This window comes from Carlito syrichta, unplaced genomic scaffold (assembly GCF_000164805.1).
Source record: "Carlito syrichta isolate Samal-C Ts95f unplaced genomic scaffold, Tarsius_syrichta-2.0.1 Scaffold304715, whole genome shotgun sequence".
NCBI classification, from domain to species: domain Eukaryota; kingdom Metazoa; phylum Chordata; class Mammalia; order Primates; family Tarsiidae; genus Carlito; species Carlito syrichta.
This window is the reverse complement of record NW_007248811.1, coordinates 440,223-465,851: the sequence shown is the minus strand read 5'-3', so window position 1 is coordinate 465,851 and position 25,629 is coordinate 440,223. Positions and strand designations below refer to the sequence as shown.

The 25,629-nt window shown below is 39.2% G+C and overlaps 1 protein-coding gene across 1 annotated transcript in view; it reads right to left on the bottom strand.

Annotated features, from left to right (window-relative positions):
- The window catches only part of REPS2 (RALBP1 associated Eps domain containing 2), a gene marked incomplete at its 5' end in the record, with an annotated part of 227,588 nt that overhangs the window by 96,490 nt on the left and 105,469 nt on the right, over positions 1-25,629 (bottom strand). Inside the window, 3 exons of the mRNA XM_008060764.1 lie at positions 11,378-11,472; positions 17,516-17,658; positions 19,932-19,995. Coding sequence (XP_008058955.1) covers positions 11,378-11,472; positions 17,516-17,658; positions 19,932-19,995 — 302 coding nt within the window. The remainder of the gene's footprint in view (positions 1-11,377; positions 11,473-17,515; positions 17,659-19,931; positions 19,996-25,629) is intronic.

Here is a 25,629-nt window from a genome sequence, read left to right as displayed (position 1 = left end):
CTCCCCCCACCCCATAGCAGCCTCTGGATGCAGGGAAATGGTGAGTGCTGGAAATCAAGAACTCAGTGCTCCCACCACAGACTGAAAAGATCCCTCGAACCTCACGGGACTCCAGTCCCACACAGGAAATGGCCTGGATACAGCACAACTGCACGCTTCCAGAACCCACGTGGAGCCGGGAAGCCACTCAAGCTCTGAACACCTGTGGCCGAGCTATCCTCCCAGAGAACTTGATCCCTGTAGGCTGCGTTCTGTGGCCAGCTTCCTGACCAGGAGTTAAAGGGAAGTCCAGATGCTTTCATTTGCCCCAAGGGCAAATCCCGCTGCTGCAAGCAGTTTCTGTCTGGGCAGTTTCTGTCTGGGGCAAGCTGCAGCGAGAGACCCTGTTGCTAAATAAGCTTTTGAGTTCTCAACATGGACAGCCTCTGGCAAGGGAAGGGGAGCCAGGAGGAACCCTGTCGCCCTGGCAACTCCTCTCTCCCCAGTGAACACTTCAGTGCAACAGACAGCTCCACCATTCCTGCAGCACTGCCACAGTAGCCAGGGGACCCCTCCTTGCTCCTGATTTCCACTGGGTATGCACAAGTGGGGAGCTGAAACATGGGCCAGTCAGACCCAGCCTGCAGGAGAAACCATGCTACTGAATGAAACTTTCAGATCTAAACACACATAGCCTCTGGCAAGGAAAGGGAAGCTGGGAGAAACTCTGTAGTCCTGGCAACTTCTCTCTCCCCATGTGAACACTTTTATACAACTGTGGTGTGGCCACAGTGACTAGGGGACCCCTCCCCGCTCCTGTTTCTCTGAGGTAACTATTTGGGTGTACAGGCAGAGAGCTGGAGATCGATCCAATTTGATCTAGCCCACTCCGAACAGTTTCTCTCCACCCTCCAAGAGCCAAGCCCCTAGAACACCCAGGGATGGGGAAATTTGGACGTTCTCATTGCCCCACCCATCGCCTAGGTCATCTGTGTACTTCCCTGGAGCAACAAAGGCCAAGCAGAAAGGCCACAGGCACCATACAGCTGGCTATCTCCTGCAAACGCCACCTCCTGGTCAGACAATAATATAGCCCCCTTAAGAAGGAGATAAGAACAAAACCCTTGTCACTGCACATCTCACAGACTAGTCCACAGACGGAGGCATCAGAGAGCTTCTCCAGAGGGTTCTACAGAGATGTCAGTGACCAACACTCCTTAGAATTCAACCCTTGTGCCTTCAACAGATCCCTTGCAGGTGCCCATCAGTACCAGCTGAATGGTGGCAGCCTTTTGGGGCAGCCAGTTCCAGAAGATCAGCAGAACTCACAGTGGTCAGGCCCTCATGGATCACCACTCCCAGGGGAAGGGAGAGTGCACCACAACAGGGAAACACACTGTGGAGCAAAACTTAACAAAGTCTTCAGTGAATCTCACTGGATGCTTCCCCAACTGCTTCCATCAGGGCCGAGGCCTCTGTGGGTGCACTGCTTACAACCAACCGCAGTTGCAACTAGTTCTCCTTTACAAGTGCCTCCTTAGGGCCTGAAGGTTCAACCCAGAGAGAAGTACCAAGAAAGAACAAAGAGCACACCATGCTACTGGGGAACAAGATAAGCCTCATTAATACTCTGGCATTCTAGACCCACAAGAGACAGTAAACCTACACAGATACCCAATACCTGCTACCACAAACAGCATCTGAGAAAGTCAATGCACAAAGATTCTCTATAACCAAGGAACACATTCAGAGCTTATACCACTAAAAGCACCAAGAGCCAAAACTAGATGAGCATAAAGTATACACTTTACAGTCATATCTTTAAGGGAAACAAAACAAGACAAAATTGAATCAAAAACAAACTTAATAATAAGAAATAATATACTCAAGTGAGAAAGAACCAGAAAAATAATTCTGGCAATTTGAAAAAACTGTTTTTTTAACTCCCCCAAAATACCAAACTAATTCTCTGGTAATGGATCCCAACCAAAATGAAATATTTGAAATTCCAGAGATAGAATTCAGAAGGTTGATTATAAAATTGCTCAATGAAATCCAAGAGAAAATTGAAAAACAACATAAATTTTAAAAAACCATTCAGGACATGGGTGAAAAATTCTCAAAAGAGATATATACTTAGAAAAAAAATCTGAACTTCTGGGAATGAAAAACTCAGGGAAGTGCAAAACACAGTGGGAAGTTTTCACAGTAGACGGGACCAGATAGAAGAAAGAATATCAGTACTTGAATAACAAGGCTTTCAAATGAAACCAATCAGATAACAATAAAGAAAAAAAATCAAGAGAACAGAGCAAAGCATCCAAGAAATGTGTGATTATGTAAAATGTCCAAACCTAAGAATCATAGGAGTTCCTGAGGAAGAAAAGAAAACTATAGGTTTAGAAAATCTATTTGAGGAAATAATTGAGATAAACTTCCCTGGCCTTGCCAGAGATTTAAACATTCAGATACAAGAAGCATGAATAACTCCTGGAAGATTCATTGCAAAAAGGTGATCCATAAGACATACAGTCATTAGGTTACACAAAGTTAATGTGAGGGAAAGAATTCTAAGAACAGTGAGACAAAAACAACAAATAACTCTTAAAGATAAGCCTATCAGACTAACAGCAGACTTCTCAGAAGAAATCCTACAAGCCAGAAGGAATTGGGACCCTATCTTGAATCTCCTCAAACAGAATAACTGTCAGCCAAGGTTTTTTTTTTTTTGGTTTTTTTTTTTGGCACGTAAAAAAAATTATTATGAAGAAGTGAGGTACAATTCGGGGTTAGGTATACAAACATTGATCATGTAGATACCCTTGTTGATGAGGTATGCCCCTCCCTCCTCTAGCAGTTTCCCTCATCTGCCAATTGCTTTCTTATAGCATTATAATTGTTCAAGGTCTGCTTATGAGTGAGAACATATGGAACTCTGTTCTTTGTTTCTATGATAGATCACTGAGTATGATAGACTACAAAATTTTTATCACACAAAACTAAGATTCATAAATGAGAGAAATAAAGTGTTTCCAGGACAAGCAAATGCTGAGGAAATTTGTCACCACTAGACCAGTTCTATAAGAAACACTCAAAGGAGTCCTAAATACTGAAACAAAAGGTCAAAAATACACCTAGGAAAATACTAGGAGCTGTAAAGTTCACAGGGATTACAGAACACTAACACGAGAGAGGGAGAGAGAGAGAGAGAGAAGAAAAGCAAAGCAATCAGGTGACAATCAACATAATGAATGGAACAATACCTTATATATCATTACTAACCCTGAATGTAAATGATCTCAGTGCATCACTTAAAATATATAGGTGGTCAGAATGGATTTTTTAAAAAACAACAAATATCTGCTGCCTTCAAGTCAGTCACTTCACAGATAAAGACTCCCATAGACTCAAGGCAAAGGAGTGAAAAAAAATTCTACACAAATAAAAACCAAAAATAAGCAGGTGTAGCCATTCTCATATCAAATAAAACAGACTTAAAACTACAATGAAAAAAAGACAAAAAAGGTTATTATATAAGAGATCAATCCAACAAGAACATATAACAATTTTAAATATATGGGGGGGACCTCAAAAAATGGAATTATTTTTTGGAGGTTGGGACCTTTACAGTACTCTCAAAATTTGATCCTTTGGATCAAACGATCAATCAAAGCTTTTTTATGTGGAAGTTTTGGGAAGGTTGCATCATGATTTGCAGAAAAAAACATCGCAAGTTGTGGCAAACAGGTTCTTCCACCATGACAATGCACCTGCCCACATCGCACTGAGTGTTCAGCAATTTTTTACCAAAACTGGCATGACCCCCATGCCTCACCTTCCCTATTCATCCAATCTCATCCTGAGTGACTTTTTTTGTTTTCACTGATGAAAAAAGCCTTCAAAGGAAAACGTTTTGCTGATGTAGAGGAAGTGAAACAAAAAACAGAAGAAACACTAAAAGGCATCAAAATTGACGTGTTTAGGCCAGGTGTAGTGGCTCACGCCTACAATCCCAGCATTTTGGGAGGCTGAGGCAAGAGGACTGCTTGAGCCCAGGAGATCTCATCTTTAAAAAAAATGACGAGTTCAAAAACTGTTTTGAGCAGTAGAAAAAGTGTCTCAATAGGTGTATTACATCAAACAAGGAATACTTTGAAGGTGACTGAAGTTTAAACTTGTAAGAATAAATACACCATTTTTTAGAAATAAATCCCACTTTTTGATCCCCCTCATATATGGACCCAACACCAGAGCTCCAAGCTTTATAAAACAAATTCTACTAGACGTAAGAAAAGAGATAAACAGTAATATGATAATAGTGGGAGACTTCAACACTGACAGCAATAGACAAACCATCAAAGCAAAAAGTCCTAACAAAGAAACATCAGAGTTAAACTGGATCCTAGAACAAATGAACCTAACAGATATCTACAGAACATTCTACCTGAAAACTACAGATTATACACTTTTTTCATCAGCACATAGAACAATTTCCAAGACAGATCAAATGACAGGCAACAAATCAAGTCTAAATAAATTCAAAAAATCTGAAATTATATTAAGCACCTTTTTGTACCACAGTAGAATAAAACTAGAAGTCAACTCTAAGAAGAACTCTCAAAACCAAACAACTACATGGAAATTAAACAATATGTTCTTGAATGATCTTTGAGTCAACAATGAAATCAATAGGGAAATTTTAAAACTCCTTGAAATAAGTGACAATGACACAGTTACCAAAACCTCTGGGACACAGCCAAAGCTGTGCTCAGAAGAAAACTTGTAATACGTAAGACCTACACTAAAAAGACTGAAAGATCACATATTAACAACCTAAAGTGAGACCTCAAGGAACTAGAAAAACACAAACAAATCAAACCCAAAGCTAGCAGAAGAAATAACAAAGATCAGACCAAAATTAAATGAAAAAGAAAAGAAGATCAATGAAACAAAAAGGTTGATTCTCTGAAAAGATTTTTAAAACTTTAGACCACTAGATTAATTAAGAAATGAATTAGCTCAATCAAAAATGAAAATGAAGACATTGATCACGGAAATACAAAAGATCATTTGAGATTATTTGTTGGGAGCCGGCCACAGAGGCTCACCTGAACATTAGGGATCAAGGTGGGCTGTGGACCCTGAGGCCACTAGGATGTGTTCAGGAGCTGCTGGCCCATTTCCTCTTCTCTTTTTTGCTATTTGGCACATCTCATTAGAAGGAACCTAAGCATGAAGCTCTGAATGTATGACAGGCATGGCTAACTTTAGGAGTCCATTGTTCCTGTTTCTCACAAACTGCAGTTTCAGCTTTAAACTTAACATAGTTCAAACTCAGGTCACACTTGGGAGCCTTTGATATGACACAAGCTTCATTATAAGATTTAAAAAGTATATCTGTAGAATTAGTATATACATATGGAGAGCTGTTTTCAGCTTTAGATGATATAGATGATTATCCAGAGTTACCAGAAATGGCCCAGCACGAACTTTGGACTGGGACACATTCCTAAGGGCCCAGCGTGTACTTTGGACTGGGCTGCATTCTTTTAAATCGGTTTTAGCTACAGTTAGTGTAGGGTTTTTCTACTTATTATAGAAATTGAATTTATTTTACTCACAGAAAGTATTGTAGAATAGGTCATGCTAACGTCAGAGAATTATGTTAGTTCAAGCATGATCAAACATGATATTTTGAGGTTTAAGAATACAGCTAACTTTAGAAATTTCATTGTTCCCATTTTCTACTATTGTGGTTTTGGCCTTAGTACAATTTACAGTTTATATTTGGGTTTTATTTTTAGAAGCTTAATTGCTGATGATCAGCTTTATATATTAGGATTAGGAATTAAAAACTTTTCTAGAAATTTAGATATATAGGATTTTAGAATAGCCATTTTGTTAAGAGATTGCAATCAATTGTTCCTAGAAGCAGCCCAGCATGATCTTTGGACTGGGCCACATTCTTTAGGAACTGGTTTGAGCTATAATTAAGAGTTTCTATAGTGTAGGTGGAATTAGCACAGAATAGAAAGGTATTAGGATTTAAGTTAGTCATTAGGTGTTGTGTATGCATGAGTTTTAAAAGTTATTGATTATTAGAATATTATGATGTTAGAATTGTTGTATTGCTTTTGAGAAACATTAACCAAGCATAAGGAACAGTGAGATAATTTTGGGAAAACGCCTGGTGGGTGGGGGATGCCCCCATCCACCTGGCTTTGTGTTCACATAAAAGTCTTGTGATTTAATTGGGATTGCCCTTCTTCATGCTTGAGGAAAACACCTGGTGGGTGGGGGATGCCCCTCATCCACCTGTTTTTGTGTTCACGTGAAAGTCTTGTGATTTAACCTGTGAAAATTTGGGATAAAAGACTTATGGTTAGTCCCATTAAATGGTTTCTGCACTAGACAGAGTCCAGTCTCTTTCTCCCCCCTTTCTTTCTTTCTCTCTATCCCTCCATCTTTCTTTCTTTTGATATCTATCCCGCCAGTTTAATCGCCAACGCCATCTCTCCTACCAGGGACCCCCAATATTTGCAGGGGCTGGCCCCCGCAATTATTATAAACATCTTTATGCATACAAACTAGACAATCTAGAGGAAATGGATAAATTCTTGGAAACATACAACCCCCTAACCTTGAATCGGGAATAAACAGAAACACTGAACAGACCAAAGTTAAATCAGTAATTAAAAGTCTCCCAACAAAAAAAGAGTCCAGGACCTGAAGGACTCACAGCTGAATTCTATCAAACTTTCAAAGAACTGGTACCAATTTTACTGAAACTAGTCAAGATTGAACAGGAGGGAATTTTCCATACCTCATTCTATGAAGCCAGTATCACACTAATACCAAAGCCAGGAAAAGATACAACAACAACAATAAAAACCATAGACCAATATCCCTGATGATCATACATTCAAAATCTTCAAGAAAATGCTAGCAAACTGAATTCAACAGTACATTTTTAAAAATTCACCATGATCAACTTGGTTTTATCTCAGGGATATAAGGATGTTTCAACATACACAAGTCAATAAATGTGATCCACCACAAAAACATGATCTTTTCAAAAAGCATCTGATAAAATCCAGCATCTTTTCATGATAAAAGCTTTCAGCAAAATAGTCATAGAAGGAACATTCCTCAAAATAATAAGAGCCATATACAACAAACCCACAACCAATGTCATCCTGAACAGAGAAAAGTTGGACAAACTCCCCCTCAGAATTGGAAGAAGACAAGGATGTCCACTTTCTTTTTTATTATTATTGTAAAGATGTGGGGTACAATTCAGGGTTAGGTATACAAACATTGATCATGCAGATACCCTTGCTATGAGGTATCCCCCTCCCTCCCCTAGCAGTTTCCCTCAACTGCCAATCCTATCCCCCCTCCTCTGACAGTTTCCCACTACTGCCAATCCCTTTCTTATAGTATTAGAATTGTTCAAGGTCCGTTTACGAGTGAGAACATATGGTACTCTGTTCTTTGTTTCTGTGATAGAGCACTGAGTATGATCAACTCTAAATCCGTCCAAGTTGCTGCACAGTTCATGTTTGTCCTTCTTTATGGCTGCATAATATTCCATTGTGTGTATGGACCACATTTTTTTATCCAGTCCAGCTTCAATGGTCACCATGGTTGGTTCCATGTTCTTGCTATTGTGAATAGGGTTGCAACAAACATACCTGCAACAAACATGCAGGTATCCTTTTTTGTAAAATGATTTGCATTAGGATGCTCACTTTCACCACTCCTCTTCAACATAGTACTGGAAGTTCTTGCCAGAGCAATCAGGCAAGACAAAGAAATAAAGATATCCAAATTGGAAAAGAAAAAATCAAACTATCTCTGTATGCTGACAATATGATCTTATTCCTAGAGAATCTTAAACAATCCTCCAAAAGACTCCTGGACTTGATAAATGGATTTGGTAAAGTCTCAGGATACAAAAAACAACACACACAAATCAGTAGCACTGCTATACACCAATAGCGACCAAGTTGAGAATCAAATCAAGAACTCAATTCCATTTACAATAGCTGCCAAAAAGCTAAAATACCTAGAGATATACTTAACCAAGAAGGTGAAAGATCTCTACAAGGGAAACTACAAAACACTGATGAAAGAAATTGCAGAAGCTAGGCACAGTGGCTCATACCTATAATCCTGGTACTTTGGGAGGTGGAGGCAAGAGGATTGCCTGAGCCCAGGGGTCTGAGACCAGCCTGGGCAACTTGGCAACACCTCATCTCTACAATAAATAAAAAAAATTAGCTGGGTGTAGTGGTGTACGCCTATAATCCCAGTTACTCGGAAGGCTGAGATGGAAGAATCACCTAAGCCCAGTAGGTCGAGGCTGTGGTGGCCATGAGCATACCACTGCACTTCAGTTTGGTCAACAGAGTGCGACCCCCAACTCAAAAAAAAAAAGAAAGAAATTGTAGAGGTCACAAACAAGTAGGAAAAAATCCCATGCTCATGAACTGGAAGAATCAACACTGTTAATATGACCATTTTACCCTAAGTGATCTACAGGTTCGAAAAAGAGCCAGAATAGCCAAAGCAAGTCCAATTTTAAAAAGAACAAAGCTGGAGGTATCACATTACCTGATTTCAAATTATATGACAAGAAACTGCTAGCAAATTGAATTCAAAGGTGTGGAATCAACCCAATGCCCATCAACTGATCAGTGGATAATCAAACTGTGGCTGTGTATACACACATACATACACACACACACACCATGGAATAATATTCAGCCATGAAAAGGAAATGGCAGAAACTTAGATGGAATTGGAGACCATCATCCTAAGTGATGTAATATGGGAATGGAAAACTAAACATCATATGTTCTCACTTATAAGTGAGGACTAGACTAAGAAACTGCAAAAGCATATAGAATGGCATAATAGGCACTGAAGACTCGGAAGGGGGAGGGTGGGAGGGGCAGTAGGGTTCAAAAAATTACTTATTGGGCACAATGTGCACTGGTGGGGGTGATGGGTACACCTAAAGCCCAGACTTCTTCACTACTATACAATGCATCCGTGTAACCAAAAATCATCTGTACTCCCCTAAAGCCATTGAAACAAAAATTTTATAAATAAAATAAATAATAAATTTAAAAATGAAAAAAAGAAAAAGATGCACTGCTAAGCCAAATTCTCATGATCTGAGACCTAAATCAGCTGCAGCTTTATTCACAACCCAAACACCTATACTGGAGTCACTGCTCACAGGGCTGGTTCCAAAATCTACTTAAACTCCATGCAAGCATGATAGATTAAAAGACTGGTAGAAAGAACAATGAGTAATAGTTTAGAAGAATATGAAATAGTTAATCACTAACTATTACAGTTTGACCTATATTTCTTAAATGACCAAACCATCAATTACCCTATTATTGTTCCTTTGAATTCTATTTACTACATTCATTATCTAAAAATATATCGCCTCAAAAATAATAATTTCCTTGGGGAAAAGGAGTCTTTTGTTGTTGTTTTGTTTTCTTGTTGGGACAGGGCCAAAAAAAGACTGTAGTTTTTAACCCAAGAGGGTCAGTTAAAGAATACAAAAGTACATAAACCAGGAACAGGTAAAGTCCCTAAAGGTGGATGCATGGTCTTCCAGGACCTCACCTCAGTGTGTGTGTGTGTGTGTGTGTGTGTGTGTGTGTGTGTGTGTGTGTGTGTGTGTTAGACGATAAATGGCTGTGTGGGGAAAGCAACATGAGTCAGCAACATAATTGCTAAAGAAAAATCAGTATTATTTGTCTCTATTGGAAAAGCAAAGGCCATTTAATACCATGGTAAGTTGGAACAATAAGTTTACTTAGAAGGACTGAGAACTTATGACACTTTTAAGAAAATTATCTAACAATCTCATAATTTTACTCAAGCAGGGAGGGTCCATCATACACATATACATATACAAAAAAACCCATGCAGTTATATCAGAGACCTATGGAGGTATCCATCCTGTCTTGATAAACAAGCCTCCAAAGTAAACTAAGGGCCATAAAAAGTGGCAAACTGTTATATCATATACATTCTGCAGAAAAAGAAATTTTAAAAACCAAAATTCTTCAAATGCACATCTGTCAATCCTCCTGAAATGACTTTTCTTTATATATTTTTCCTGTGAGTAGAAATCTGTTGAGGAAAGTACCATGAAGGCTATAATTCAAAGAAAGAGTAGCAGAGAAGCCCAGAGAGATGTTAGAGGAAGCCCTGGAGAGGCAGACTCCACTGGCTCACAGGAGAGAAGAAGGGTCATCAATAACATGCACCATAGGCATGAGAGCTCTGTGTGAGAGAATCAATCATCACACACAGTCACAAGAGAGCAAATCAGTGTCCCTGTACCCTGCCTTTGACTTCTATCATCTTGCAACAGTTTCAACTAGGGTCAGAGGACTCTAATAGGAATCTGCAGATAAACCTCCATTTATTAAACATTTCCAGATTTTTTCCAGAAAGAGAACAGCAGGTATCTAAGTTGTCATCATAGCAATGATGGTGATGATGATGAGAGTGGTGATGATAACAATAACCATAATGACTCCCATTTATTGACCCATAGCTAAGGATCACTGAGCACTTGGCTAAGCCCTTTCATCCATGGCCCAACATGGGGGAACCATCCATGTTTCTTTTGAGGGTCATCTAAATCAGTTCTCATTTGGTCCAATAGCTAAATGCCCTAAAGGAGCTCTGAATGTAATTTGGGGCCCTCATATAAAGCTCTCAAACCTCTTCTCAAAACTCTTGTAGTTCATTATAATTTGTTAATGCCCAGCTAATAAAAATATAACCTAAATTGTTTGTTTACTAGGGAGTTAAATCTTGGTTAAAGTAAATAACTTTGCTAACGTTTTCTGGCTTAGTTTGGCTATACTTAAATTTCACCTGTAGAAGGTAGAGACTATGTTACTTACTTCATCAAATCTAGTTTTAGGGGGGGAAAGAAAAAATAATAATTATACATATATTTGGTATCTAGATTTAAAAGACCAAGCCTCAGCTGGGCACAGTGGTTCACGCCTGTAATCCCAGCACTTTGGGAGGCAGAGGTGAGAGGATTGCCTGAGTCCAGGGGTTACAGACCAGCCTGGGCAACTTGGCGAGACCTCGTCTCTACAATAAATAAAAAAATTAGTCAGATGTGGTAGCGCATGCCCAGCTACCTGGAAGGCTGAGGCGGAAGGATTGGGTGACAGAGTGAGACTACAACTCAAAAAAAAAAGAAAAAAAAGACTGAGCCTCAAAATAATTATCATGTATAAAGAGAAAATGTTATAAGTTCATTTTCCAGAGTTTTTAAAGAGCATATGCAAATGGATTTAATGCTATACACTTTCTTATTTATTAACATATGAAGATCTTTTACCTCCATCCAATTCAAGTCACGGGGTTGTTGGTTTGTCGGCAGTGACTCAGAATAAGAATCAAATAATGCACACTCCCGCTTGGGCTTAGGAAAAGCTAAAAAGAAACAAAAAGAATACGTAAGAATGTTTACTATATACATGGTTGTGTTTTCCATCAGTTTTTCAGTGCTTGTAAAATATAAACAAAATCAGCAAGCTCCTATGAAGCACTTGTGGCACCAATCATGTTGAGGTGGTATTTTAAGTTCTTCACATATGCAATTCAGTTCTTCTATCAACCCCATTTTACATGTGATGAAGCAGAGAAACAGGGAAGTTAAGCAACTTACTCAAGGTCATATAGCTGGTAAATGAAAGAGCAAGGACTTGAACTCTCAGCAGTCTGGCTGAAGGGTCCGTGCTCTTAGCACTTCATGTTATAGCATAGTAGTCATTTTCCACATTAACCATTACTATCACAGTAAGTTTTAACTATACCATTAGTGCAATTTTTAAAGGTAGTGACTATGGTGGCAATATGAATTCTGTAATCATTAACTAAGAAAATATGTCACTTTAGCTATTGTTGAAAATAGGCAAGAAAGAACTTATAATAATGTATAATCAAATATAACTTCATGAAATACTTATCTCTTTGGTTAGCAGGAATGACAAAAATAAGAGCATAAATTCTTGCTGATTTACAACAAAGAAATAAGAATCACATTATGAGTTTCTTCCAACATACAACAGTGACAAGCTGTTCTCTGGGTAGATGAGTGAATTAGCATGAGGAAAAATCATGCTGCTTGGTAAGCTAATTACTTAACACCCAGGCTATGTCTTAGAAGCAGATTCTGCTTCATCACTTTGTCACAAAGTAATTAGGAAAGAAATATCTCAACAGCTAGAAAATTTGTCAATATTCCCAAGAGGAAGAGCAGATTAGGGAAGATAATAAACAGAAGCTAGACAAGCTATTAGGACATAAAATTCTAATGCAATGTCTAAAAAAATATTTTAAATTAAATGTGAAAAGTGGATTGGCACTGTTTTTCATCCTTCCCCCATCTTTCTACCCTCACCAGGAATTAAAATGCCAACATCCTTCTGCAGTAAAGTACTGGCCTGGGTATCAACTACCGTGTGGATTTCAGTGCAAGCACCTTAATTCGTTTACTTGCTTACTCTGGTCTGAATTTTTCCTATGTCAAATAAAGGAAACCGTGGACCCTGGTGATTTTTCTGACCATACTTGGTGGTTTGTTTCCTTGGCAAAAACTCAGCACGATACCCTTCAAAGCACCATTCCTTAATCTAGCCCCAAGGACAGTTTTCCAATATAAGATTTCTTTCTGGCCTACCAGTCAGTGTTCTGACTAAAATTAGATGACTGATGCCTTATCACAAGGGGGTCCTGCCATGGAGAAAGCTAACACTTTCTAAAACTGCAAATATCACCAATTAACTGCTAAATCTCTCTCCAATGTGTCCATATCTCTCCATCTGCTCTATTCCCCCCCCAATGCGAGCCTCTCGCTGCCCCTAACTGGACTACTACCATAACACTTCCAGTTTCCACCCTCCCCCCCTTAAAACCTGTTCTCTAGAAAGCAATCAGCACGATCATTTCACACAGCAAATCTGATGGTGCCACTTCTCTGCTTCAAATAGCTCAACATTGTTGCCCATAATTTGTTCCCATCTTCCTCTTCAGCCTCTTCCTGGCCCCTCTATCCCTGGCTCTGTGTACTCCAGCTACTGTGGCCTGAAATTTCCATTCCTCCATGCTCCAAGCCCACTCTCAGTGCCTCTCCAACATGCCTGCTGGTCCCTCTTCCCAGGACCCCCGCTGTCCCTTTCTTCATCTGCAAAGCCCTTAGCATATCATTCATATTAGCTCATCTTCACATCACAGCTCACATTTAATGAAACCTTCCTTAAGGTCATGCACCCTTTTGCTGCACCTGCACTTCTCCTTCACAGCACTTATCACTGGCTCTAATAACATGTGTATGAGTTTACTTAACATTGATCTTCTAACTCCCTGCAAGTTCCATGGGGGTAGGAACTCTGTTTTATACAGAATTCTGACCACAGAGAGTAATAAGGTACCTCTCACATAGTAAGTACTCGACAAATACTTTTTAACAAATGATACGGCAAAAATTTCTACCAGAACCCACCCAGTCACCTAGACATGAAACTATCATAAGGCTCATGGGTAAGCCACCAAATAATCTAAATTAGCATTCCAACTTTGTCCTTTAATTTGTACTGTTAGGGGCAAGGGACTGTTTCTGTAATTACAAGTAAAATGGCATCAGACACAATTCCCATTTCATTATGTTATTGAAAACAAGCTTGCAGAGTTTATCAGCCAAGTTTATACTCGTTACTAATCTTATCGAAAATAGATTAGATTTTTTAAAAGACTGAATATAGATCAATCAGAAAAATGCTGAAACAAGATAAGAGCTAAGCTTTTTAAAAAAAAAAAAAAAGGCTAACTGGGATGCCATAAAAATGAACAGGGCTACTCATATTTTGCACAGTCTAAAAGCAAAGACAGACCAGGCGTGGTGGCTCACATCTGTAATCCCACCACTTTGAGATGCTGAGACAAGAAGATTGCTTGAGCCCAGGGGTTTGAGACCAGCCTAGGCAACACAGCAAAATCTCATTGCTACCAAAAAATAAAAATAAAAAAATAAGCCAGGCGTAGTGGCACAGGTGCCTATAGTCCCAGATACTAGGGAGGCTGAGGAGGGTGGATCCCTTCAGCCCAGAAGTTCAAAGCTGCAGTGAGCCATGATTGTGCCACTGCACTCCAGTCTGGGCAACCGAGTGATAACATGACTCACCCAAACATTCATCAATCAATAAATCACTCAATGCACAGAGAAGACCTAGATAGTTCCAGCCATTTTCTTGAGCTTCATACAAAGATAAACATGGGTGATAAAGCATTTAAAAACTAACTGCTAAACCCTCATGGTTTGTCTAAAATATACTGTCACTGAGTTTGATGGGGTTTTATGAAGTCTCTCATGTTTTCTGTTAGAACTATATAAATATTATTCAAGATTAATCCCTGGAAATGATGTGCAATTTTTGTTGAACTAAAGTGTATGTGATACATTCTTCAGTTGTTTCTATATAAATGCATGCTGACCATCTCCTTAAAGGCTAAGAAGAAACAAGGGGTGCCATTCCCAGTGAAGGGAGATGCCTCTTGACTGGCACTTTTTTTCATAGGCCCCTCTCTACTGAACAGGCAAGTCAAAGGAATCATTTGCAACAGCAAAGGAATCAAGAGATTACTTCTTTCCTGTTAGTGGGCTTTTAGCTCAGGGTTTTCTGATTTCTAAAAATTATATCAGTGACTTTTGAAACAGTCCATGAAATACTTGGATACCTGCAAAGTGACTTCCCAAACAAGGAATCATGCCATAGGTTCTATGGCCAAATGGCATCAGAACAATAAAGCAGCATTAATCAAGAACTTAAAACAGAAAATTAAGCATGGGCACGGGAGGTGAGGTTATCCAGGACTCTTCCCAGGGCTCAAAAGAAGACACAGTGAGGGCATTAAATATAACTAAATAACCCTAGAACAGAACTTGGCCCTCTGGCCAGGAGTTAATTCCCTTTAGAGAGAGACAAAAATCTCATGTCGCCCTGCCCTCAAGAGAAGAGGTTCCTCTATGACACTGCACTGCTTTGGCAATGAGAGCCAATGCAGGAATCAAATAGCCCCTGGAATGTCCGTGCTTTTGTGCCTCAATCCAGGAGAAGGAAACAGAAAGGGGGAGGGAGAGCGAGATAGAAATGGATACCGACCTACCAAAAACGAAAGAGATTTCAATTGGGATACTCACTGACCAAAGATGAAAGAGAGTCTATCATACTCAATGATCTATCACAGAAACAAAGAACTAAGTACCACATGTGCTCACTCATAAGCGGACCCTGAACATTTACCATAACACAATAAGAAAGGGTGGCAGTAGCAGGACACTGCCAGGGGAGGGAGGGGGGCCACATAGCATCAATAAGGGTACCTGATCTCAAACCAGGTGAAGTGGGGACCAAAGGGAGGCCCAAATTTTACCTGTACCACGACCACTTGTATACTTAATTCTAAATTGTATCCCACATCTTTAAAATAAAATTTAAAAAATTTTTTTAAAAGAGTCTTCAACCAGAACCACCCAAGTCACTCTCAAATTTCTGACCATATAATGTTGTGTGAGAAAGTAAATTTTTACTGTTATATTAAGCTCCTAAGTTTTAGGGTGATTTTTGTAAAGTAATAGATATCTAATACAGATTTGACCTTGCTTTTCTTTTTTTTTTCTTGAGTTGGCATCTCATTCAGTTGCCCAGGCTGGAGTGCAGTGGCATACTCATAGCCACTCCAGCATGGACCTGCTGGGCTCCAGCGATCCTTCCACCTCAGCCTTCCAAGTAGCCAGAACTACAGGTGTGCACTACCATGCCTGGCTAATTTTTGATTTATTGTAGAGACGAGGTCTCCCCAAGTTGCCCGGGCTGGTCTCAAACCCGCAGGCTCAGACAATCCACTCACCTCGGCCTCCCAAAGTGCTGGGATTACAGGCTGAGCCACAGAGCCCTGCCTAACCTTGCTTTTCATAACAATATCTATATTATATCTTAATTATCTAGCCACAGTCAATCCTGGTTCAGATGAGAAGGACCATTCAACTGACTGTAGCCCAAGTTGGCAATCCACAGATTATAAGCTAAATAAATGGCTGTTATGAAAAAATAAAAAAGAGAGTTCAATTGTAAGCTAATTTCTGGGGACCCATGAAGGTCTTCCCCAACCTCCAAGGAAGGGCAGCAGGCTAGAATGACTGCCTGCTGTAGGCAGAAAGTCGTTATTAGCAAAATCTAAGCCCAGAAATTGGTAGGTTTTGCTTTCTTAACTCTCTTCTTCATATGTTTTAAGGGGGCATTTGAAGAAGATCCTAGAATGCGTTGCTCTTCTCACAACATGCTTACCTGTCACTTAGCACCAGTCACAAACTTGGTTTCTTCCCTTTGGTTGAGGTACCTCCCTCACTACCTAATGCAGAAAACAACAGACTTTTTATTGAAGAGAGTCAGAGACCCCAACACTGACTCAGATGAGATATTTGCCACTTTGAATCTGGTGTCATCACAAGGAAGGTATGAGAAAAGAAAATCTAAGGCCTTTTCCAAACCTAATCACAAAATTTATACTCCATCAGTGAGTAATCACCATTTCTTTAGACATTGCTTGCTCTTGCCAATTATCATCCATGACTAAGCTCTCATTTCTTTACAAGCCCTTTCCTATAAAGTAAGAAAGGTTGCTGAAAGCACCAGCTATTTCTGGATCCTTTCAAAGAACATCATACTTCTCTGAATAATGGAAATCAGGCCAGTGCCCACTGCCTTTGAAAAGGCCAAGAGACATTATTAACTCTTCCAATCTTTCAAAGGAATTAATATAAATGTTATACTCACCATGATTCTTTCTAAAGGGTTCAAAATAGCAGCTTGAGAGTTACTGTTTTATTGAGGAGAAAGACAAATAGAGATCTATTCCAACTTTCTGATGTGCTAGAATGTTCTATATCTTTATCTGATTGTAATTCCATGGGTGTATACATATATAAAAATTCATCGAGTGTACACTTAAGGTCACAGCACTTCGCACATTTCACTGCATGTAATTTTTTAAAGCTTTTTAATTAGGGATAAAAGTTCTATTCCATTCCATCACCTACGGCCACTTGGAGATACTAGGGTGTGCCTAAAGATACCAAGTCAGCACTTGTCACTACAAGATCTTCCCCTTCATTTTATATCAGCTGGGAGGTTCAGCACTCGCCTATTCTTCAACGATCACGAAAGAGTGTCTTTGATTCAAATCCTTCCAAAGGGTACCAGAATGAGAAAAACATATAATTCACATTCACCCAGATCAACCATATTACTCATATTTTGAGATGTGAAAGTCTAATATCCTTTTTTAAAAATAACTATAGAGAGATACCAAGGACCCCCCCCCCCAAAGTGTCTGGATACCATTTTAAGAAACAAAAGTTTCTTATAAAGCCTGGAGGGAAAGTATCTAAGGTTTCAGATTTATGATGAGGCCTTACCTGCTTGCAGGTACTCTGGCTGCAGAGTTGGAGGCAAGCTCTCAGGCAGTGGGTAGCCATTCTTCCGGGCCACAATGAGATGGAATGCAGCACAAAACTCAGACAGGGTCAGGGCTCCATCGCAGTCAACATCACTAAGCTCCCTAAACATACCAAATGCCATGAGTACCTATCATGGGGCTTAGGGGAAAAGTTACTCAGCCCAAACATGCAAACACAACTTCCATACTCTCCGGTGATGGCACTGCAGGATCTCCAAATCCTCCTGGCTAGGTTCATTTGAAATCTCAGAAGAAAAATGTTGATTGATAGCACTGGCATCAGAAACTTTTTTCTTTTTTTTTTTGAGAAAGAGTCTCACTCTATCGCCCAGGCTGGAGTACAGTGGCACACGCACATTCACCCCAGTGTCAACCCACTGGGCTCAGGAGATCCTTCCACCTCAGCCTTAACATTTTATAAATAAAAATTTAAATACTTCAGATTCCCTGTTTAGTCTGTTTTACAATGCTGAGGACATGGGACAAGAAACTATGGCACAAAAAGACAAACGATGCCCAGACTTCCCCAGTTAGTTGACAGTCATTCAGTAAATGCAGGCTGCATGATGCAAAGAGCCTGGATCTAGTGGTCAAAACAAGCAGAGGAAGAGTGGTCAGGAATTTTATAATTGTCCCAGTCATTATACAGTTTACTCGGAGCACAGAAACAGTTTACTCAGTTTTCAGTTTTAAGGGAAAACCTTGAACTTTTCAGGTCATATAAATTTTTGCATCACACTGGTCTTTGCTTGAGAATTCCCTCCTGGAAAAATACAAGTAAGCTCAATAAATATTGATTGCATTCTGTTTTAGGATAAAACTAACAACTAGAGAAGACTGGAACCAGATAAGACAAAAAAGATGAAAGGGAAAGTCTTGAAAAGGCTTCTCTTCACTTCAGTCATTATTTCCCACTAAAAGGCACAGACATTTACTCAGCACAAAAGAAACTGGTTTGCCAAAGTAACTAAGACCCTATGTGCTCAACCATCTCTTAGATGTACAGAGACAAGTATACTTGTATTATGACAAGTAGAGGTAAGACTTATACAAAATTATTTTAGAAACATGTTACCATTTGGAAGAAAAAATATCTCTAAGGTAAGCTCCATAACTTCCTTTAGACCATTTTCATTTTCCTCCTTTTCCCCCTTCTCCCCTCCCTCCCTGGCCCTCTCCTACTCCCTTCCCTCTCCCTTTCTCCTCCCTTTCTATCCTCCTCCTCCTCCCTCCCCATTCCCTTCCTCTAATTTCAAGTATACCAGTCCTGAAATAGCTGTTCCCAGGGTGAAGAGTCAGGGAGCTGCTGGATGGAGAGAATACCATCTAACTTTCATTGATGTGTCTCGACATAAAGATAGGAAGCCTCGTGCCGACAATACAAAGACTGGGAATTCTGCCAACACAGATTGTATTCTTTTCAAAATAATAATTTCTTTTTCCTAACTTTAGAATCTAATATAAGGCTTGTTGTAAATATATATATATATATATATGTATGTATGTATGTATGCGCCAGAGTATATTGTTGAAGAACCTAAACCCAGCTCAAAATCCCAGATACACTGGCATGCACAAGTGTCAGTGGAATAGTTTTTCAATAAGATGCAAAACACATGACAAACAATTTTAAATCCTATCATATTTTTGTAAATTCTCATGCAAAACGCTTATATAAATATTTCGATGTTTTTAATGATATATTTATAGCAGTGTGATCTCCTGCCCGTTGTTGGGGAAGAACGATCCCACACACAGCCAGGAGTTCACAGCAACACCAAGCATCTTCATAAATGCATATAGAGCCATCTGGACCAGCTCAGCACAGCCTTTCTAGAGCCAGAGCTGTGGCAAGGTGCAGTGGATGCTGCAGCTGCAAGTCTGAACTAGGGCCCAGTTGATAAACACCAGCCAAATTTATGAAACTCAGAGGCTACTAGAATAGTCAAATTTAATGTAATTCCAAAATATTCCTGGACCTTATAAACTATTATAAAGAATTGCTTTTCAAGGTCCTCTAGTTACCTGCATCACACCAAACAGAAAATCTGAAAATAAAATCTACAATGTGGCAAGTTTCATATGCCCACAACTGCCTAGACTGAAAAGGGATCTGAAATGGGGATAATAATTAGGAAGTTACTTCTAATATCACAGTTAATACTTATAGTGCTTAGTATATGCCAGGCACTGTTCATTGTGCTTTTCATATGATAACTTATTTAATCTTCAAAACAACAAAAACTTGAATTCCATTCACTCTCTTAGTCTGTTAAAAAATCATTCAAAGATAAGACTTTTAAAAATGCAAAGGTATGAGCTAAAAGATGGGTATGTGTGATGGTATGGTATCATGCGGTATTAATTGCACTTACCATATATAGGAGAGTTCTGGAATGGAAAGCTTTGATTTGGTGAAGAAATTCTTGGCCACCGAACCTGTTAAGAGCCATTATTTAAATAAATTATTAATAACCTATCTAGAATAGCTTTCACATTTATATACAAGTGAATCATCATTTTTCTTTTTCATTCAGCAAGTTCTTCTGTATAACCATAATCACATTTATTGCTCAAAGCAACTATAAATCATGGGACTAAAAGCAACATATGAACAGCTTTTCTTTTTTCTTTTTTTTTTTTGAGTTGGAGTCTCACTCTGTCGCCCAGACTGGAGTGCAGTGGCCGCTTCCGGCCACCACAGCCTCGACCTGCTGGGCTCCGGTGATCCTTCCGCCTCAGCCTTCCGAGTAGCTGGAATTACAGGCACACACTACCACGCCCGGCTGATTTTTTAATTTTTATTGTAGAGATGAGGTCTTGCCAAGTTGCCCAGGCAGGTCTCGAACCCGTGGGCTCAGGCAATCCACTCACCTCAGCCTCCCAAAGGCGCGGGATTATAGGCTGAGCCACCGAGCCCAGCTGAACAGCTTTTTTTAAAATATATAAATTAGAATAGGGCAAAAGAAGCAATGACATAATACTCACGACAGATGTAAGTCACATAAATTAATTTGTTTTGTTTTTACCAAAAATCTGAGAAATTTTACTAAAAATGTAAACAACAAATTTCAAACAAAGAAAAGTCAAATCAAACCCACAAGCTCTGTTCTAAATAAATAAAGTCAAAAGTCTTTCTATGGCAATCACAAGTTTTCTAGCTGACCTTAAAACAATGGATTATAATGGGACCTAAAGCAGACTTATTTTCCTTTCAGAGGTTATTAAGGATCAAAAGCAAAATTCCCTATAAACTAATGAGACTTCTCCCCCAAGGCATCTTGGAAATAGTGTTGACATATGACTCTTGGTCATCAACACAGCCACCTCGTCAAACATTTGTCAGAAATGTCTTGCAAGTCTATTTACCAGCTATTTTATAACTTGTTTTCCCACTTGATCTCCTTTCTTCAAAGCACATTAGGCTCAAACCCACAGCTAGTTATCTGACCTGGCCTTCAGACAGTACAGAGAGACTGTTGTAACATAGTATACCAGAGAGGTTAGGTGGAGCCCTTAGGGAAGCTGGTAACTCACAAATTCAAATGTGCTGTAGTGCTGCCTGCAAGGAGGGAGCTGAGGAGACAGTTTATCCTTGGTGCTGATGGGAAGTTCAAACCTTGTGCTGAAACCCCTCGCTCTAGCCCCACCCCCAAATCACCATAAAAACCCCAAGCCAGTCTCCTTTCCTTGTTTTCTCAAGCCATCTTCAGATCTGCTTAAGAGCTACATGTAGTACAAAGAGGAAGAAGGAAGGGTGAGGCTTCAAAATGGTCACAGTGAAGTATCAAAAATGAACTCAGGGCCAGGCTCAGTGGCTCATGCCTGTAATACCAGCACTTTGGGAGGCCAAGGCGGGAGGATCGCTTGAGCCCAGGAGTTCGATACCAGCCTGGGCAACATAGCAAGACCTCATCTCTATTTAAAAAAATCAAAAAATTAGTCAGGCGTAATGGCACATGTCTGTTAGTCCCTGTTACACAAGAGACTGAGGTGGGAGGATTGCCTGAGCCCAGGAGTTTAAGGGTGCAAGTAAGCCTTAATCATGCCACTGCACTCCAGCCTTTGGATAACACTCTGACTGCTCCTAACCCTGCAGAACAGAATAAGACTCTGATTCAAAAAAGAAATGGATTCAGACTTTTTATTATAAGGAGTCTCTCAGACCAGTAAGCTATAGTTATGCAAAACACCGACAGTTCAGTGATTAAATGTTAATATACTGATACACATATTTAAAAAAAAATAAAGTCCAATTACCCTATGTAAAAATGAGCAGAGCTATGAGAGATTACAGAAAGAGATACAAATGACTCTTAACCACCACATGAAAAAAAATGTCCAGTCTTGTTCATAAGTCATCTGTAAATCAAAAAACCACACAAAGATATGATTTCTTGCCTATCAGATGGGAAAAAATACAAAAGTTAGATAACACACTCTAATAATGACACTGTGGGGAAATAGGCATACTTCAACAATGCTGGTGGGATTTACAAAATGGCACTACCCTAATGGAGGGGTGTTTTGCAATATCTGGCAACATCACATGTGCATTTAACCTCTGACCTAGTAATCTCACTTCTAATTTATCTAACTATACACTGAAAAAAAATATAAAGACATGAAGAAGGCTATTCACAGCAAAAATATTTGTAATAGCAAAATACTAGAAATAATCCCAACAGGGGACTAGTTGAATAAATAATTATGCATTCATGCAATCTAGTAGTATACAGTTACAAAAGGGAACAGGGAGTATCTCTGCATACTACTATGGAATCATCAGCAGGATATAGTGTTAAGTGAAAAAGGCAAAATGGAGAAAATCTAAATCGTATGTTCCATTAAAATAAAAGCAAATGCATATATATGTCTATCATGTATGTGTGTGTATCCTCACATATATGATAGATATGTATATGCATTTGCTTTTATTTTAAAAACAGACTGGTAAACCATTAATAAAAAGATGGCTACTTATAGGGACAAGGAAGGAATAGGGAAAAAGGGTTAGGAACAGATGCCAGACTTCTTTGGGCATAGCTTGTTTTATAGACTCAATTTTAAAACCATGTTAATATTTTATGTAAGTACAAAGTTATATTAATTTAGAGTCTATCATACTCAGTGATCTATCACAGAAACAAAGAACAGAGTACCACATGTTCTCACTCATAAGTGGACCCTGAACATTTACTATAATACTATAAGAAAGGGACTGGCAGTAGCAGGATACTGCTGGGGTGGGACTGGGTACAACATCAATAGGGTACCTGATCTCAAACCAGGCAAAGTGGGGACCAAAGGGAGGCCCAAGCTTTACCTGTATGATGACCACTTGCATACCTAATCCTGAATTGTATTCCACATCTTTAAAATAAAATAAAGTTAAATTAATCTTTTAAAACACAACCCTTAAAAACTAAAATCAAAACTAATAAAACTGAAAAGAACATTTTCAAAATTTACTACAATAATCAAGACAGCACAGTATTGACATTAGAATATGTAGATCAGTGGAGCAGAACAGAGAGTCCAGGAATAAACCCTTAAATTCACAGGCAACTGAATTTTGACAAGAATGTCAAATGATTAATTGGGAGAATGAGTCTTTTTTTTCTTTTTTTTCTAATACATATTTTTTATGTTAATATTGTGGGGTACAGTTAAGGGTTAGGTATACAAATATGCATTGTGCAGATACCCTTGTTGATGAGGTGTGCCCCCCTTTCCCCAGACAGATATTGACTACCATTAATTCCACCTCCCTTCCCCTCCCCGCCCCACCCCATAGTTTCCCACCACTGTCAATCCTTTTCTTATAGTATTAAGATAGTTGTTCAAGGTCCACTTATCAGTAAGTGAGAACATGTGATACTCAGATCTTTGTTTCTGTGAGACAGCACTCAGTATTATAAACTCTTTTTTTCAACAAATAATGCCAAGACAACTGGACATTCACATTCAATACAATATATTTGAACTCCTATCTCACACCATACACAAAAACTAACTCAAGATGTGTGAAATACCTAAATATAATATATAAAACTATAAATTCTTAGAGAAAAATACAGATGTAAACTTCCATCCTTTGGATTAAGCAATGGTTTCTTAGATATGACACCAAAAGTACAAGCAGCAGCAAAAAAAAAAATGTAGATGCACTGAACATTATGAAAATTAAAAACTCTGTGCTTCAAAGGACACCATCAGGAAAATAAAAAGACAAGCCACAGACTAGAAAAAAATTTGCAAATCGTGTATCTGATAAGAAACTTGTATATAAAATAAATAAAGAACTCTTAAAAATCAATATTTTTTTAATGACAAAGGGTTTGAATAGACATTTCTCCAACGAAGTTATACAAGTGACCAATAGGCACATGAAAAGATGCTCAACATCATTATTCATCATAGAAATGCAAATCGTTGCCACAAACAGATACCACTTCTCACTCATCAGGATGACTATAATCAAAAGACAAATAATAAGTGTTGGTGAGGATACGAAGTAACTGAAACCCTCACACACTGCTGGTGGGAACATAAAAAGGGACACTTTGGAAAACACTTTGTCCCTGAAACAGTTAAACATAGAGTTACCGTATGATCCAGCAATTCCACTCCTAAGTATACTCAAGAGAAATGAAAACATATGTTCACATAAAAACTTGTACACAAATGTTTATAGCAACATTATTCTTTTTTTTTTTTTTTTTTGAGTTGGAGTCTCACCCTGTCGCCCAGAATAGAGTGCAGTGGCCGCTCCCGGCCACCGCAGCCTCGACCTGCTGGGCTCCGGCGATCCTTCCGCCTCAGCCTTCCAAGTAGCCAGAACTACAGGCGTGCGCTACCACACCCGGCTAATTTTTTTTGATTTATTGTAGAGATGAGGTCTTGCCAAGTTGCCCAGGCAGGTCTCGAACCCGCTGGCTCAGGGAATTCACTCACCTCGGCCTCCCAAAGTATGGGATTACAGGCTGAGCCACCAAGCCCGGCCAGCATTAATTCTTAATACCCCCAAAGTGGAAACAACCCATACGCTTATCAACAAATAAATAAATAAAATGAGGTATATCCATACAATCATTCAGTCATAAAAAGGAATGAAGTTCTGGTACATACTAGAACATGAATGAGTGTTTTAAAACATTATGTTAAGTGAAAGAGACCAGACACCAAAGACTATATATTATGAGATTCCATTTATAAGAAAAGCCCAGAACAGGCAAATCTAGAGAAAGATGATTAGTGGTTACTAGGGTTAGAGGGTAGAGAAGGCAGGAACAGAGAATAACTGCTAACAAATAGGCAACTTACTGTGGGGTGATAAAATGTTCTAAACTTAGATTGTGACTACACTAACGCCATTGAACTGTACATTTTAAACAAGTGTATTTTATGGTATGTGAATTATATCTCAATAAAAATGTTTTTTTAAAAAAGAGACATCGACTAGCTGCAACATATGAGCCTTTCTTGGTCTTGATTAAACTTTTTTTAAAAGGCATTCGTGAGACAATCAGTGAAATCTGAACAAGGAAGACTTGATGATTTTTTTTTTTTTTTGAGTTGGAATCTCACTGTGTCACCCAGATTGGAGTGCAGTGGCCGCTCCCGGCCACCGCAGCCTCGACCTGCTGGACTCCAGCGATCCTTCCGCCTCAGCCTTCCAAGAAGCCGGAACTACAGGCGCATGCTACCACGCCCGGCTGATTTTTGATTTATTGTAAAGATGAGGTCTTGCCAAGTTGCCCAGGCGGGTCTCGAACCCACGGGCTCAGGCAATCCACTCACCGCAGCCTCCCAAAGGCGCGGGATTACAGGCTGAGCCACCGAGCCCGGCTAAGACTTGATGATATTAAGGAATCCATTTTTTAAACATGTGTCAATAAACTGTGGTTATGTTTTTTAAAAGAGGCCTTATCTTTATTTTTCATATTTTTTATTTTAAAGATGTGGGGTACAATTCAGGATTAGGTTCACAAGTGATCATCATACAGGTAAACTTTGGGCCTCCCTTTGGTCCTCACTTTGCCTGGTTTGAGATCAGGTAACCCTTATTGA